The following is a 14,550-nucleotide window of genomic DNA, read 5'->3' as shown; positions in this document are numbered from 1 at the left end:
TCCAACATAAACATGGACGCAACCGTGACATCCACCTCAACACACCTAAATACCATCACGGAGGGCTTCATCCAACCCAGGAAAAGAAGACCTTCCAAGGAAATCAACACTCCTGACACCGCCAAACCGACGCGTCCCGCTACAAAGCCAACGCCCACCAACAATAGATTCGCCATCTTGGCGGACATTTTTGACATCAACGACGACGCCAACCCGCTACCCAGCCCCATGGAGAAGGTAACTCCCCCTATTAGTCAAACATCTCCATCAACGCAAGGTAAGCCGCCTCCGATTTTCATCCATACACATATTAAAAACCACGCCGGACTCTGCAACCTCATCAAAACAAACACCACTAACAAATTCGAGGTAAAATACCTCTCAAATCAAGCTAAAATCACCCTGACCACTACTCCTGATTTTCTCGCCACCAAAAACCTCCTTACCAATAGTAACATACAATACCACACATACTCCCTAACATCTGAAAAACAATAGCAGTAATTCTTAAAGAACTCCCTAAATTCCCAACAGACGAAATCCTCGCTGAAATTCAGGCCAAGGGGCTAAACGCCCTTACCTGCACCGAACTAAAACGTAAAGAACCAAGTTACCTCGCAACGTAGAAAATAGTTCTTTCCAAAGGCACCACCCTCCAGCAAGTCAATCACATCCGAACTTTAGCCCAGACAAGAGCCTACTGGGAAAAATGCAACAGCTCACGACCATATATCCAGTGTTACCGATGCCAAGCATACGGACACTCCTCCACTAACTGCACCAAAATACACAAATGCCTCAAGTGCGCAGGCAAACACAGCACCAAGGAGTGCATAAAATCCCCCACAACCCCAGCCACTTGCTGCAACGGCGGAGGATCTCACCCGACTAACTACAGCCAGTGTCCGTTCCTTATTTAATTCCTTAAAAAACGATTCACCACCCAAAACATCCCCATAACATCCGACAACGCACCACCAGCACCAGTACCAGTACTACCAACCAACATACACACCCCCCACACCATGCCCCCACCAGCAATACACACACTACCCCAGCATAACCTACCCACCTCAACCCCCAGAAAAACATACGCTAGTGTCACTTCACAAAATAATCAAACCACACCAGACCTTTCCAACCTATTCGCCAAGGCTCAAGCGATTAACGATATCCTTGATATCAAAAGCATGGCTGCAGCCCTTGACTTCCTGTATACCAAACTAAGCACATGCCAAACTAAAGTTCAGAAGCTACAGGCCTTCCTTGAAGCTGCTGAACTCATAAATGGCTAATTTACCTCCCAAAATACTCCTCTGGAATGCCACCAGCATCCTCAACAAAACATCCGAACTCCAAATATTCCTAGAACAGCACCAAATCCAAATTGCCTTAATCACTGAAACATGACTGAAACCCACTGACTCCATCCGCCTTCCCCGATACAACATAATCAGGAACGACAGACTTACGCCACATGGAGGAGTAGCCATCATAATCCACCAAAGCATCAAGCACGACTCCCTCTCCCAACCCTTCCTAGACAGCGTAAAGGGCACATTCATTCAACTGTCCAACAGCCCAAGAATCACCATCGGAGCAGCCTACCTCCCACCAAAGAAACGTTTTTCCCAGCACGATCTCAACATCCTAACCTCCCACAATCAAAAATTCATCATCGGGGGCGACTTCAATGCCAAGCACCCCTGCTGGAACAACACCACCACAAACAGCAACGGCAAAACTTTATACACCCATATGATCAAAAACTCCTACCACATACTTAGCAGTGACACCTACTCACACAAACAGCCTCATGCCAGACCATCCAACATAGACATCTTCCTAACTAACTCCACTCATTACTCCGAATGCCACATAATACATGACCTCCCCTCCAACCACCTCCCAATCATACTACACCACAACAACAACCACACACAATTCACAAACTGTGCCCTCTCCACCACCAACTGGCACCTTTTCTGCTCACAAGGGAGCAACTACCCCTTAAATCCACACCTAAACTCCACCCTTGACATAGACAGAGAGATAACCAAAATCCAAAACAAAATCAAACATAACTTCAAAAAAGCAACCACCATCACTCGTGCCTACCTCAAAACTATTCAACCAGACACTGAGCTTCTGTATCTCATAAGACTACGCAATAGATACAGACGAAAATACCAAACCACAACTAACTCCATACACAGATACCTACGTAACTCCCTCACCAAACAAATCCAATACAAAATCTGAGAACTCCAGAACACTCAATGGCAACACAAACTTTCTCAAATAACTGAAAACCCAAACAGACTATGGACAACCTACAAATCACTAAAACAAAACAAAACTACTATCCCACCACTCATCAATGGCAACATTACAGCATTTACCACCATCGAAAAAACCGAAGCACTTGCCAGCACCTTCCACCTCCCACCCATCACACCCAACAACTCTTCCACCGAACAGGAAGCTGCACATCTCATAAGCACACTCAAAAACACCAGTACCACTCCACCAAACTCATCAAACATCACCCCCCAACTAATCCATAGACTTATTAGAAATCTAAAAAACAAAAAATCCAGAGGCCATGATAAAATCACAGCCATACAGCTAAAACACCTTCCTCACAGAATGATACTACAACTCTATTATATCTTCAGACAGTCATACCTCCTGGCATACTTCCCCACTGCCTGGAAAACTGCTCGCATTATCCCTTTTCCCAAACCCAAAAAATCCAGACTAAACCCAAACAATTACAGGCCAATCAGCTTGCTGAGTCTACTTAGCAAAGTATTAGAAAAAATAATACTCATCCAAATCAACGCACACCTCCACAATAACAACATCCTCATTCAAGAACAATTTGGATTCAGAGCCAAACATTCCACCATCCACCAAGCATTAAGACTCCAGGAGGACATTGCCCTGGAGGTGAACAAGAACTGGATGGTGGTTCTAGCTCTGCTAAACCTTCAGAAGGCCTTCGGCACGGTCTGGCACAATGGCCTCCTCCTCAAACTCCATCACATCAATCTCCATACCCACTTAATCAAAATAGTACAGAACTACCTCACAGACAGACACATAATAGTTTCCTATAATGGCTTCCTCTCCACCCCCAGACTCCTATACACCGGGGTACCTTAGGGATCAATCCTAGGGCCCATCCTATTTAACATCTACATCAATGACATACCCAATAACTCCAACACCAAACTTGCCCTCTACGCAGATGACACAGCCATCTACTCCTCCTCCTGGCAGCTCAAACAGGCAATCAAACATACCCAAAATCACCTTGATCATATCCTCCGATTCACCTCCACATGGAAACTAATATTAAACTCAACCAAAACCGAAGCAATAGTATTCACTTCATAAAAACTAAACAATCCAGATAAGCTCACAATAAACAATCATCCCATCAACTGGTCCACTAAAGTTAAATACCTAGGTATTTGGTTTGATAACAAACTGAAGTGGCATCACAATTCCAAAGATAGAGCTTACAAAGGCATAGGAATCCTCCGTACACTCTACCCACTCCTAGCACACAACAGCTCACTTCCTATCAACTTAAAAATCCAACTATACAAAACCTGTGTCCGACCCATCCTAACATACGGTGCACCTGTATGGTGCACTGCAGCAAAAACACACATAAACACACTCCAAAAAATACAAAACAAATACCTCAGGATCATCCTCAATCAACCCCGATCCTACCCCACAACACTACTCCACATGGAAACAAAAACAGAACTCCTACATGACCACATAAAAGCACTAGCCACCAAAGCACAGGATAACAACTTCTAACACCCAAACTTCCTAGTATCCTCCCTAGGCAACTATAAAGTCACCGAATATCCACTAAAAATCCGCATGAAAACCCCCAAACTCACCATAAACAACTAACTCCCAATATCCTTTGTCGCATGACACACCAATGCAAACGAGGTTTTTAAAACTTTTCCCTCAACCTAAAAACACGAAATTAACATAATAAAACCACCCCACCTAAAAATCTTCAGACACTAACCATTCACTTTAAGTGCAGGTTATAGGGCACAGCCCAAGGTACTGCAAAATAACCAGGAAAAAAGGACAAAAAAAAAAGTAAAAACAAGACAAAACGTCGAGCACCATTACGCGACGTCGTACGAACGAGAGAGGGTCCACGCCAAAGATATACAGTCCACTACACAACCAACGCCTTGCACATCACCAGACGTGCAAGAGGAGCTCCTGACGTGCAACACCTTGCAAGAGCTGTCAACAGACGCTTATCGAGATGAAATTCGATGGTTTCTGGAAAACAATTTTATTAACGTGAAATTTAGACTACAAAATTAAATTTCCTGAATTAATGAAATTATTAAATACCATTAGATCACTTCCAAATTCCAATACCGATGCAGAAAGATTGTTTTCCATGTTACCTGTCATAAAAACCAAGAAACGGAATAAACTTTCTTCGGCCAGCGTCAACTCTATTTGCGTTGTGAAATCTTCACTCTGAATGGAGCTAGATGATGGTCATCTCGCTTTGTTGTATTCGAAAAATTTATATCATTCATTTGCTAAGAAGCAAAAGTGTAATTTAAGATTAAATGCTAGATATGATAACAACTTTGAGAATTTTCCCTCTACGTCATATGACGAAAATTAAGGTACCGATTTACTACAAAGTTATTCTCTAGAGAGATTTTTCTCTCCAGAGAAAAACTTTAGTAAATTCGTACTATTAGACTGCAATTACAGTGTAAACGTTTTCATGCGACGTCACGGTAGACTGGCCTTGTTACGTCAACGGTACCGCGACGTAGGCGCAACAAGGTGTTATTCATGTATGTGCCATAACGTCAGGCGAAAGCGCTTGCACTGCAACCGCAATCTTGTTAGTGATGTCCAAAATATTTTTTTTTGGACATCGCTAATATGTAAATAGTCGTTCAATTTGTCTCGCGTTGTTACTTTTTTTATGTATTTCGCTTGCTGTAAATATTATTCTGCTTGCTCTATCATTTTGCTTCTTCATTTATTTGCTTATATTTTGCTATACATTTTTGCTGAAATTGCTTGCTGTAAATAGTGTGGCTATGACATAGAATGTCGCGCCTTGTTACACCTACGTCGCGGTACCGTAAGAGCAACAATGCACGACATAACGTGCCAGCTTAATGGCAAACATCCTATCCCGACATCCCATCCTTTGGAAATGTAAACAATTATATCATTTTTCCATTTTTATGACTCGCGTGTATATTAATAAAAATTAATATATTCACGAGTTAGTTTTTCATTATATTGTATTTTCATTACATTAATTAAAACATTTTAATATCTAGCATGTGGTAATGTTACAACTAAATAACAATTTTTTATATTTCCCTCCTGATGGAAGTTCCCACCACTTTCCCGTGGTTTCCATTAAGCAGTAGCGTGCACGTCATTGTTTTACCTATCGTTACAATTATTTTGTTATGTAAAGTTAAGTCAAATATATAACATTTGATACGGTTATTGAAAAACATAGTGGGAAAGTCAGTAGTAGTCTATTTCTGTAGCAATTAATAATTCTTCTATTTAGATCATATCTTTACAAAATATTTGTTACTGAACATTGTTACAGTGTGCACGGTACTGGCTAAGAGTGGTTTTTCATTTTAATTAACCCTTAATTAACTCTTTACGAGTAAGACTACTTTGAACAACATTATTCTAAAATATTTGTGGAATACGTTTTTAATGTGGTTTAGGTAGGTATGCAATGCATAAGATTTCGTTTAATTTGTCCTTTCTAAAAAAGATAGGAGAAAAATTTATTTGATCTTAATCCTTCTAAAGATTTATATAAATCGCTTTAAAAATTTTTTAAAAATAATGTATATGTATCGAAATAATTATAAAACTATGAGACGTACAATCATCATTATATGGGAGCTGATCACGGTCAAAATCTAATCAGACCTTGAAACGAGAATATAAAACTTAAATGTAAAGTTTCATTGAAATTCACTTAGCCGTTTAGACGCAATCATGACAATAGCATAGGAACAAAAAAGAATGTCTTTTTTTTAAATAGTCACAATATGATCAGGGGGTCCTAAAACGTATATTTCTGCTAAAACAAATTTTCAAAATTTTTTTTCATTATGATATTTATACCTTTCATAGGTCGGAAAGTAAAAATGCTGGGGCAGTCGAGACTTGGAATCGTATGCCGATTATCGCGAGGTCGTAATTCAGCTGTTTCTCTATTACAAGAGCAAGAGGGAAAGGATCACACTAGTGTTCTTTATCGATTTCCCGAAGTTGTGCGATGTGCCGAGCTCACGTACACGTGGCTCGTGCAGTAGCATATGCCTGCTATCCCCACCACTCCATTAGACGCTAAGGAAGTTCGTCGTCACTATTGTCGATTTCGATGCACTCAATTATGCCCGATCTGGCCACACTGGTCCCGATAGGTCACGCAGGGATGAGCGAGAATGCGGCATTTTTAATAACAATTGGGGAAGCCCATCGTCGATTTCCCAAGGCTCTGATGTTCCGCAGCTGTATGCGGGCGCAGGTTTACGATACGGCAATCGCTATTGAGGCAAAGAGCTCCAAGGATTCCAGGTGCTGACTCAGCACTGCTGAGTAGAGTTTGGAGTTTCCCTTAATGGCCGTAATATAGTTTGTTAATTAAAAAGGTCTCGAAATTTTAATCTCAAAAATTGTGCAGAAGTCACGTCTACATCGTAAACCCATCTGAACGCGGCCGTTAAGAAAGTTTATAATACTCAGTTTTTCCGGCTGGATTTGCCCGCGTTGAATTTTATACAATAGTAATATGTATTATAATACGCGAATTCGTTTGAATCTCGCTCGCTTGAATCGCGGACTCGATGGTGATGTTGCCGATCACGTGGTCGGTGGGTTAGGGAAATAAGGTCGTGAGACGGTGCCCGTGGAGCGCTGAACCGCTCTGCTCGGCGAGACACGCGGAAATCAAACAACTCGATACGTTAAAAATACTTCAACAACTTTATTCAGTACTGTTCTTTAGATATTTCTAAATAGCGATTGAAAACGTTCTCTAGCGCAGGACGATAGCTCGTATAGACTGAGAGAGAGCCCGGCCACGCGGCCTCGGTCTTATACAGGGTGTCCCGTAAATAGTGTAAGAACCGGAAATGGGGGGTAGCTGAGACGATTCTGAACAACAATTTCCTTTGCGAAAATGCCGGATGGGGCTTCGTTTTTGAATTATTAACGAAAAACACTGACCAATCACGGCGCGCGCCTGCCGCGCGCTCAGGGCCGTCCGAACTCAGAGAGCCACCGTGTCGAGTAGGTAGCAAGATGTGCATCGGAGATACGTCGAGGAACAAATACAAATAATTAAAAATACTACCACTGCAATTGTTACCTCTGCGGATTGGATAAATCAGCCAGCTAAATCCAATTTATTAATTATTTGTATTCGCTGTTTCCAAGGAAGAAGGAATAAAATGTGGGAAGATGCTCTCGGAATTTTTAGGAAATTAATTCTTCGCCGGCCCTATTGCAACTTGCAAGTAAATGGGTAAGGCGAATTTCAATTAATTCTCTATTGTGGAGTGAGAATGTGAGTGCGTTGGTATGTAAATGCGTGAGGTGAATGACTGGAGTCAGCTGTTCGGACCGGGAAAGCAAACTAATCGATTGCCCGGTTTTATCGATTTTGCCCGGTTACGAAGACGAATGCAAAATGCGTGCAGGTTTTGTCTTAAGGCGCGTGTGTGTGTGTGTGTATGTGAGAGAGTATGAGAGTTTAGGAGAGAGTGACCGGGGAAAAGACAGCGTTGCGAGCAATTGGGGAATGCGGAGCGAGTGTGTGCGCTGATTTTATCCTACACTATTAACCCCTTGCATGCGAAGAATGTTTCGGTACACACAAATCCAGTCTGCTTTTCCAGTACAGTTTTTAATTAATTTCCTAAAAATTCCGAGAACATCTTCCCACATTTTATTCCTTCTTCCTTGGAAACAGCGAATACAAATAATTAATAAATTGGATTTAGCTGGCTGATTTATCCAATCCGCAGAGGTAACAGTTGCAGTGGTAGTATTTTTAATTATTTGTATTCGTTCCTCGACGTATCTCTGATGCACATCTTGCTACTTACTCGACACGGTGGCTCTCTGAGTTCGGACGGCCCTGAGCGCGCGGCAGGCGCGCGCCGTGATTGGTCAGTGTTTTTCGTTAATAATTCAAAAACGAAGCCCCATCCGGCATTTTCGCAAAGGAAATTGTTGTTCAGAATCATCTCAGCTATCCCCCATTTCCGGTTCTTACACTATTTACGGGACACCCTGTATATCCAGCGTCCCGATCGGCGTTTGATTTTCCTTTCCCCGACTGCCAAGTTCTCGGCGCGTGCCATGGAATATTCCCGATCCTTCGAGCGAGAACCGGCGACATGGCCAACCGATCGATTCTTACACACACACATATGCGCGCCACAAGCATACAGCCTACCTCTAACGGTCAAAACTACATTGTATACACAAAGTATCGGTAACGGTCTACAAATGCTCGGTTTGCGCCTAGATTTCCTCGCGTTGAATTTCCTACAATAATAATACGCATTACAATACGCGAGTTCGTTTGAATCTCCCTCGCTCAAATCGCAGCCTCGATGGTGATAAAACCAGTTCCAGCAATTTCCCGTCGCGCCGCTGTATGTACATAGACCCTACGTCATGCAAATGCGTAACAGTGATTAATCCAGTTCCAAGAAATTCCCGTCGCGGCGCTATATGTACATCAAACCTACGTTCACGCGATAGCGTAACAATAGCAAACTGAAATTCTTAAGTCTTCCGCAAGTAGCGCTGATGTAGGAATTCTTAAGTCTTGCATCACTGGCTTTGGGTGGATCTCACCTATTTAGAGGAAAGTAATTTAAAGCTCTTAATATGGCTAGCGATAAAAAGTCGGGAAAATCTTCAAAAAGTTCGAAGTCCAATACAGAAATTTTGTCAGAATTTCAAATGCTTCGCAATGAACAAAGAACAATGGCTAACAAATTATCAGAAATGGAGATGGAACTAAATGAACACAAGTATGAATTTTCTAACCTATATTACAATCATTTGTATTTTTTGTAGGCATCATATTTTGTTTTGTGTCGTAAATAAATAGTCAATAATATATAATAAACTTACATTCTTATGAATAAACATAATTGTAAACTAAACAATATTTTAGCAAATAATATATTACTACAGATTAATATTTTGTTAAATATCGAAAAGGACATTTTTGTAGTTAAGTGAAATATATATCTAATGTTTTAGGATTGTAATTGACACACTAAAAAATGTAGATCCAAAAAGAAAGTGTTATAGAATGACAGGAGGTGTTTTATGTGAACGTACTGTGGCAGATGTAATGCCTGCATTAGTGACAAACAGAGAACAGGTAAGACTTGTTTTGTTTTTTATATAGAGAAATTAAAACTATAAGTGTCTTTTTATATAACATAAATATTCAAAAACTGTATAAGTATAAAATGTAAATGTTTTTTATAATTTGTAGCTAATGAAAGTTATAGATGCTCTAAATGAGCAGTTAACAAAGAAAGGAATCGAAATAAATGAATTTAAGGAAAAACATAATATTAGAATCAGAGGACAACAGTATGTACAACAAAATGAAGATTCCAAAGAAGCAAAAAGAAGCGCAGTTGTTGTTAATTCGTTATTGAGCAATTATACATAAAATCAAAATTTCTTTATAATACATTTCATATTTACATTTAAATAACTCTTTGGCACTTATTTATTAAATCTTCTGGGAGAACAGTTTACTTGAAATGTATAAATATTCAGTTCTCTTATAATTGTCTACTTTGCATAAAAAAAAGGACAATAGCATGCAACTTTAAGTAATTATTTTGGTCTTCTACAGCCATTATTTCCTATAACATATTTTTACTACAGATTTAATATGGTTAATTTAATGTATCATTATAAATTGTGAAACAAAAATACATAATTTAAGAATTAAATAACAAAATTACTATAAGAAAAATATATAAATACTTTACTATCTTATTAATTGATATTTGAAGAATTTTAGGCGTTTGTATTTACGAAAAAAATAATCTAAACAAAAACAAATAATTAACTATAAATTATTTTTATTTGCAAGAAAAATATTAAATTAGGTACGTAAAAGTGATTAACAATAGATTTTTGTTATAGATATTTCAATATACTGACATGAAATTAAGTTTTTTCAAGTTTAAAGTTTCCATAGTTCTATTCAATATCAATGCTATGTATTTATATGAAATTGTTGTTCATGTAAGACAAATTGAAAAAAAGAAGTGTTTTATTTTGCATTAATTCCCTTTCACTAAAGATATGAAGTACATTCATTTTTTATCATGCTATGTTTTAAATATTATTTTGAACAAAATATATAATTTCAAAAGTACATGGATGTATACAATTTTTTAACTATGAACGTTAAGTTTTAATGAAATATATAAGAGAAAACATTAAATGTATTATAATTTATAGAAGCATTTATTCAATCTTCCTTAAAAATTAAATATAGAAGCAAGAAAAATTATAATTTCACAATGGAAGAATAAAAAATCATATTGCAAGATTGGTAAAACAGTAGAGACAAACTTTATACTATAAAAAATTCATTTAACAATATCAAAATATGTGAACAGTAGATTGTAACTTGTCTAGTTGTAGCTGATAACTAAAATAAAAGGGTTTAAAAGTTACAGACTCAAATTTTGAGTCTACATTGGAAAAGTAACAATTAAAAAAACGAATGTTCGGACATTAATCATGATTATGAACAGAATGAACATGGCATCACTTCAGAGATTTAAGGAAACAAGCATAAAAGATTGAATGAATCATCAAGAGTAGAGATTCTGAAAACAAATAACAATTTTTATTGAAGGAATCGTTTTATTTGGTTGAAATTTGGATCGTCCAGCAACTGGCATACATCAAGCCATAATTTGATGATCTAATTTCTTTTCAGATCTATAATTCCAATCTGATGCCACTACATTATTTTTATTCAAATAGTTTTCTAAATGTTTCTCTGCTAGGTTAAGGTTGAAAAATTCATTTCCTTTTTTCCGGCTTTTTTTGCAAACTACAATCTCTTAGTGTTATTTATGTTGTTTTAATATAGCAGGAGAATAATTGTACAAATTATCAATAATAATAATGATTTACTATTATCATATAACATAATGAAGTAAAAACAATACTCGACAGATTCGTTTACACTTTCATGCGGATGCGATATCTTTAGGTTGAGATTTTTCCGCGTCTTTGCTTTATGACTTATGCCCCAGAGTCCTATACAAGGTCAGCTTGTCCAGATGTTAAAATAAACGAACACAAATATAGAAGGTGTCCCAGCATTGGTGGTACAATCAAAAAGAAGGCGATTCTACATGAAAAAACAAATTGAATATAAAGAATAACATTTTTTCATTTAAGGCTTCGTTGTCGAAAAAATCGACTGAATATTCATCGAGTACGCGTGCACTTAACAATAGCTTAGGTGGATGGATCTCGATAATCGAGATCAATACACACTTTTGTGTATGTTCTATATTTGTACATTTGTGTTGACACGACGTTCTGATCACTTATTACAGTTTCATTTAGTGGTATATTACTATCTTCGATTTTGACTGACAGTTTCTATCAATTCTTCGCAGTGAATAAATATATAAATTGAATGGCTTATTTTCATTTAAGTCTTCTTGGAATCCATAGGAAGAGATGAGTATGATAGTATGATGATAATAATGATATTAGTGCTATTTATAAGCAACCCATCGATCTATCCACCTAAGCCATATTTAAATGTACGCGTACTCGATCAATATTCAAAGTCGATTTTCTCGACAACGAAGCCTCAAATGAAAAAATTTTATTTTTTATTATCAATTTGTTTTTCCATGTAGAATCACCCCTTCCTTGGTTTTACGGATTGTACCACCGATCTTGTGACACCGTATATGCAGTCAGCGCTAAATAAAAGCGTTTTAATTTCCTTACTCTCGCTATTGTTACAGATGGGATTATGAACAAATTGATTTATTTAAGTATTAACAAAAAGAAAATTTCAAAAACGAAAATCAACCAAAAGAAGCAGTATGGGAACGTGAATAAACATTAAACCAATTTTAGTAGAAAACCTAATATAATGAATGCCACAACTATTACAAGTTATAAATAACAAAGTATACTCTACCAAATATTAAATTAGTTTTGCAATGTTATGTAATTATGTGTTATTTCAAATTTTCGACTGTGGGATCAATTTTTGTCATATTTTAGTTTGTGCTACTTTATAAATAAAAAGTAATTTTCTAATGTTTTATTTTTTGTGTAAGTTATGAAAATATATAAAACTAGAGGCTAGTAAAAAATTAATTATTTAGCACGAAAATCCTACTTAGGATCAGATTCTGTAGGCATTTTTGAAAAAATAACCACCCATGCGAAGTATCAGAACGGCTTTCGACTCAAACAAGTCGAGAAAATATAAGTTGACGACGCACGTAGGCACAGCACTTGGCCGTCAAGCAGACATTGCTCATTTTTTTCGATTCGGCAAGACCGAAATTATGTACAATCAATACCGGCGGGGGCATCCACTTTGTGGAAATAATGTGATTTTTTTTTAATACTTCGGTGTTCTGTTTTTTTGTTTTATATATTTTTACGGATATCTATCATCAAACTATGAAGTATTTTTTAATCAATTTTAATTCACAAAAATTCCATTAAAAATTGTTGTTTTTAAATTCTTTAAACTGTTAAAAGTAAAAAGTAAGATATTTAAAATTTATTATTACCTATAATATCTGAAATAGAAAAGAATACTGACAATTGATTGCTTATTTCTACACTTCTCCTGAAGTACATAAACCTCTTCAAAAGTAAACCAGTATTGAGAAACAAGAAAGTATATTCCACATTTTTTACATTTTTTGATGGGCTTAATTTTGCTATGGAGAATATACAGTCAGTCAAAAGTCTCTGTACACCACACTAAGATTTATTGAACGTTGTATATTAGCCAGGAAGGAAGTCAGAAATAAATAATTGTTACATTATTATATTCAGGAAGCGCATACATCTATTTATTAATGGAATATAATGGACGAAAACACAAACGTAACAAAAATGTGATCAAAAAAGTCTCTGTATAAAGAAATATTCAACAGTCTGGTTCTAAGAATTCTGCAGAATGTTTACAAACAAGACTGGAACAATACTCCAAAGTAAAGAATAAGTTAGTTTCTTGAGTGCTAGCAAACAGAAAGGTTCATATTGTGCGTACTTTCTTCAAAATGGAAATTTCTGTTGCGATTCGAGAGTTAATTGTTGAATTAAGAAAAGAAGGTACAGCGTTGAAGAAAATTGCACAAATTGTAAAAAGGTCACCTTCTACAGTATATTTGCCAGAGATACAATGAAACAGGATCAAATCAAAATCGAAGACGAACTGGGAGACCTCAAAAATTAGTATTGTCTCTATAAAAGCGGCGAGTGTAGAAAAGAACAGCGAGCATATGACAGAGAGGGATTGAGCGCCCGAGCATCGCCGAATTTGTTATCGCTACCTCTTTTGGTAGAGGTCGCAGAATGAACTACTGATTCTGCATAGGTTCCCGTAAACATCGCCTGTGTTTCGATACAGCCGACGTGAAATCACCTGAGCGATGCATGCCTTTGATCGCTTATTGCGATAGTAAATAGGATCTAAATTGTATATCGTATTTGGTGTCATTTTAATTAGAAAAGTGTCACGAATATGTTGATGAAGTTTGAAAAAAGAAAGAACAAAAATAAAGATAAATTTCGTTGTTGATTTAATATTGTATATGTACTAGTTAAATCGTATCATAACTTCAATACATATATGTATGTATCACTCGTTTACTGCAATAGTGATATGACTCAAAAAGATACAACTTGTGAATTTAAACTGTTTAACCAACTTATTTTACTTTGAGTTGTCTCACGATTTCAGCAAATAAATGATAGGTCAATTAATATAGAATAATATTCAACCAGATTTAACTAAAAAGTTGGCATGTCACATGCAAAAAAAGGTTGCAAGAAATTATTAAACTAAAGGGAGAACCCATTGATCACTCATTAAAAAACTATAGTTTATATGTACGGAGACTTTTTTGACCACATTTTTGTTACGTTTGTGTTTTCGCCTATTATATTCCGTTAATAAATGGATGTATGCCCTTTCTTTTCTTATTAGTAATAAATGTTATGTTTCTGAATATAATAACTTAAAAATTATTTATTTCTGACCTCCTTCTTGGCTAATATACAACGTTCAATAAAGAGTATAGCCGAATAAGGGGGTCAAATGTGCCCTTGAACTAAATTTGACATACGATGGATCCATTGATAGAGCATCAGAAAAAAACATTTTGTGCCAAATTTCAATCCTCTATCTTGTTCAGAAGG

General features: G+C 36.9%; 1 protein-coding gene across 2 annotated transcripts; it reads left to right on the top strand.

Moving 5' to 3' along the window:
• Nucleotides 1–8,901: 8,901 nt before the first annotated feature.
• Nucleotides 8,902–12,433, top strand: Pfdn2 (prefoldin 2). Of its 2 annotated transcripts, XR_013079856.1 has the most exons (4): nucleotides 8,902–9,119; nucleotides 9,355–9,478; nucleotides 9,596–10,226; nucleotides 12,126–12,433. XR_013079856.1 is itself a non-coding variant. In XM_076766964.1 (3 exons), exons 1-3 carry the CDS (start codon nucleotides 8,974–8,976, stop codon nucleotides 9,776–9,778), a joined length of 453 nt encoding a protein of 150 aa, XP_076623079.1. In that variant the 5' UTR covers nucleotides 8,902–8,973; the 3' UTR covers nucleotides 9,779–10,498. The 2 variants fall into 2 exon arrangements, 1 of the variants encoding a protein (XP_076623079.1); XM_076766964.1 differs by lacking the exon at nucleotides 12,126–12,433 and having other exon boundaries at nucleotides 9,596–10,498.
• Nucleotides 12,434–14,550: the final 2,117 nt, after the last annotated feature.

This window comes from Colletes latitarsis, chromosome 6 (genome assembly GCF_051014445.1).
Source record: "Colletes latitarsis isolate SP2378_abdomen chromosome 6, iyColLati1, whole genome shotgun sequence".
Classification (NCBI taxonomy): domain Eukaryota; kingdom Metazoa; phylum Arthropoda; class Insecta; order Hymenoptera; family Colletidae; genus Colletes; species Colletes latitarsis.
The sequence above is the reverse complement of the archived record's forward strand: the minus strand, read 5'-3'. Positions and strand labels throughout refer to the sequence as shown.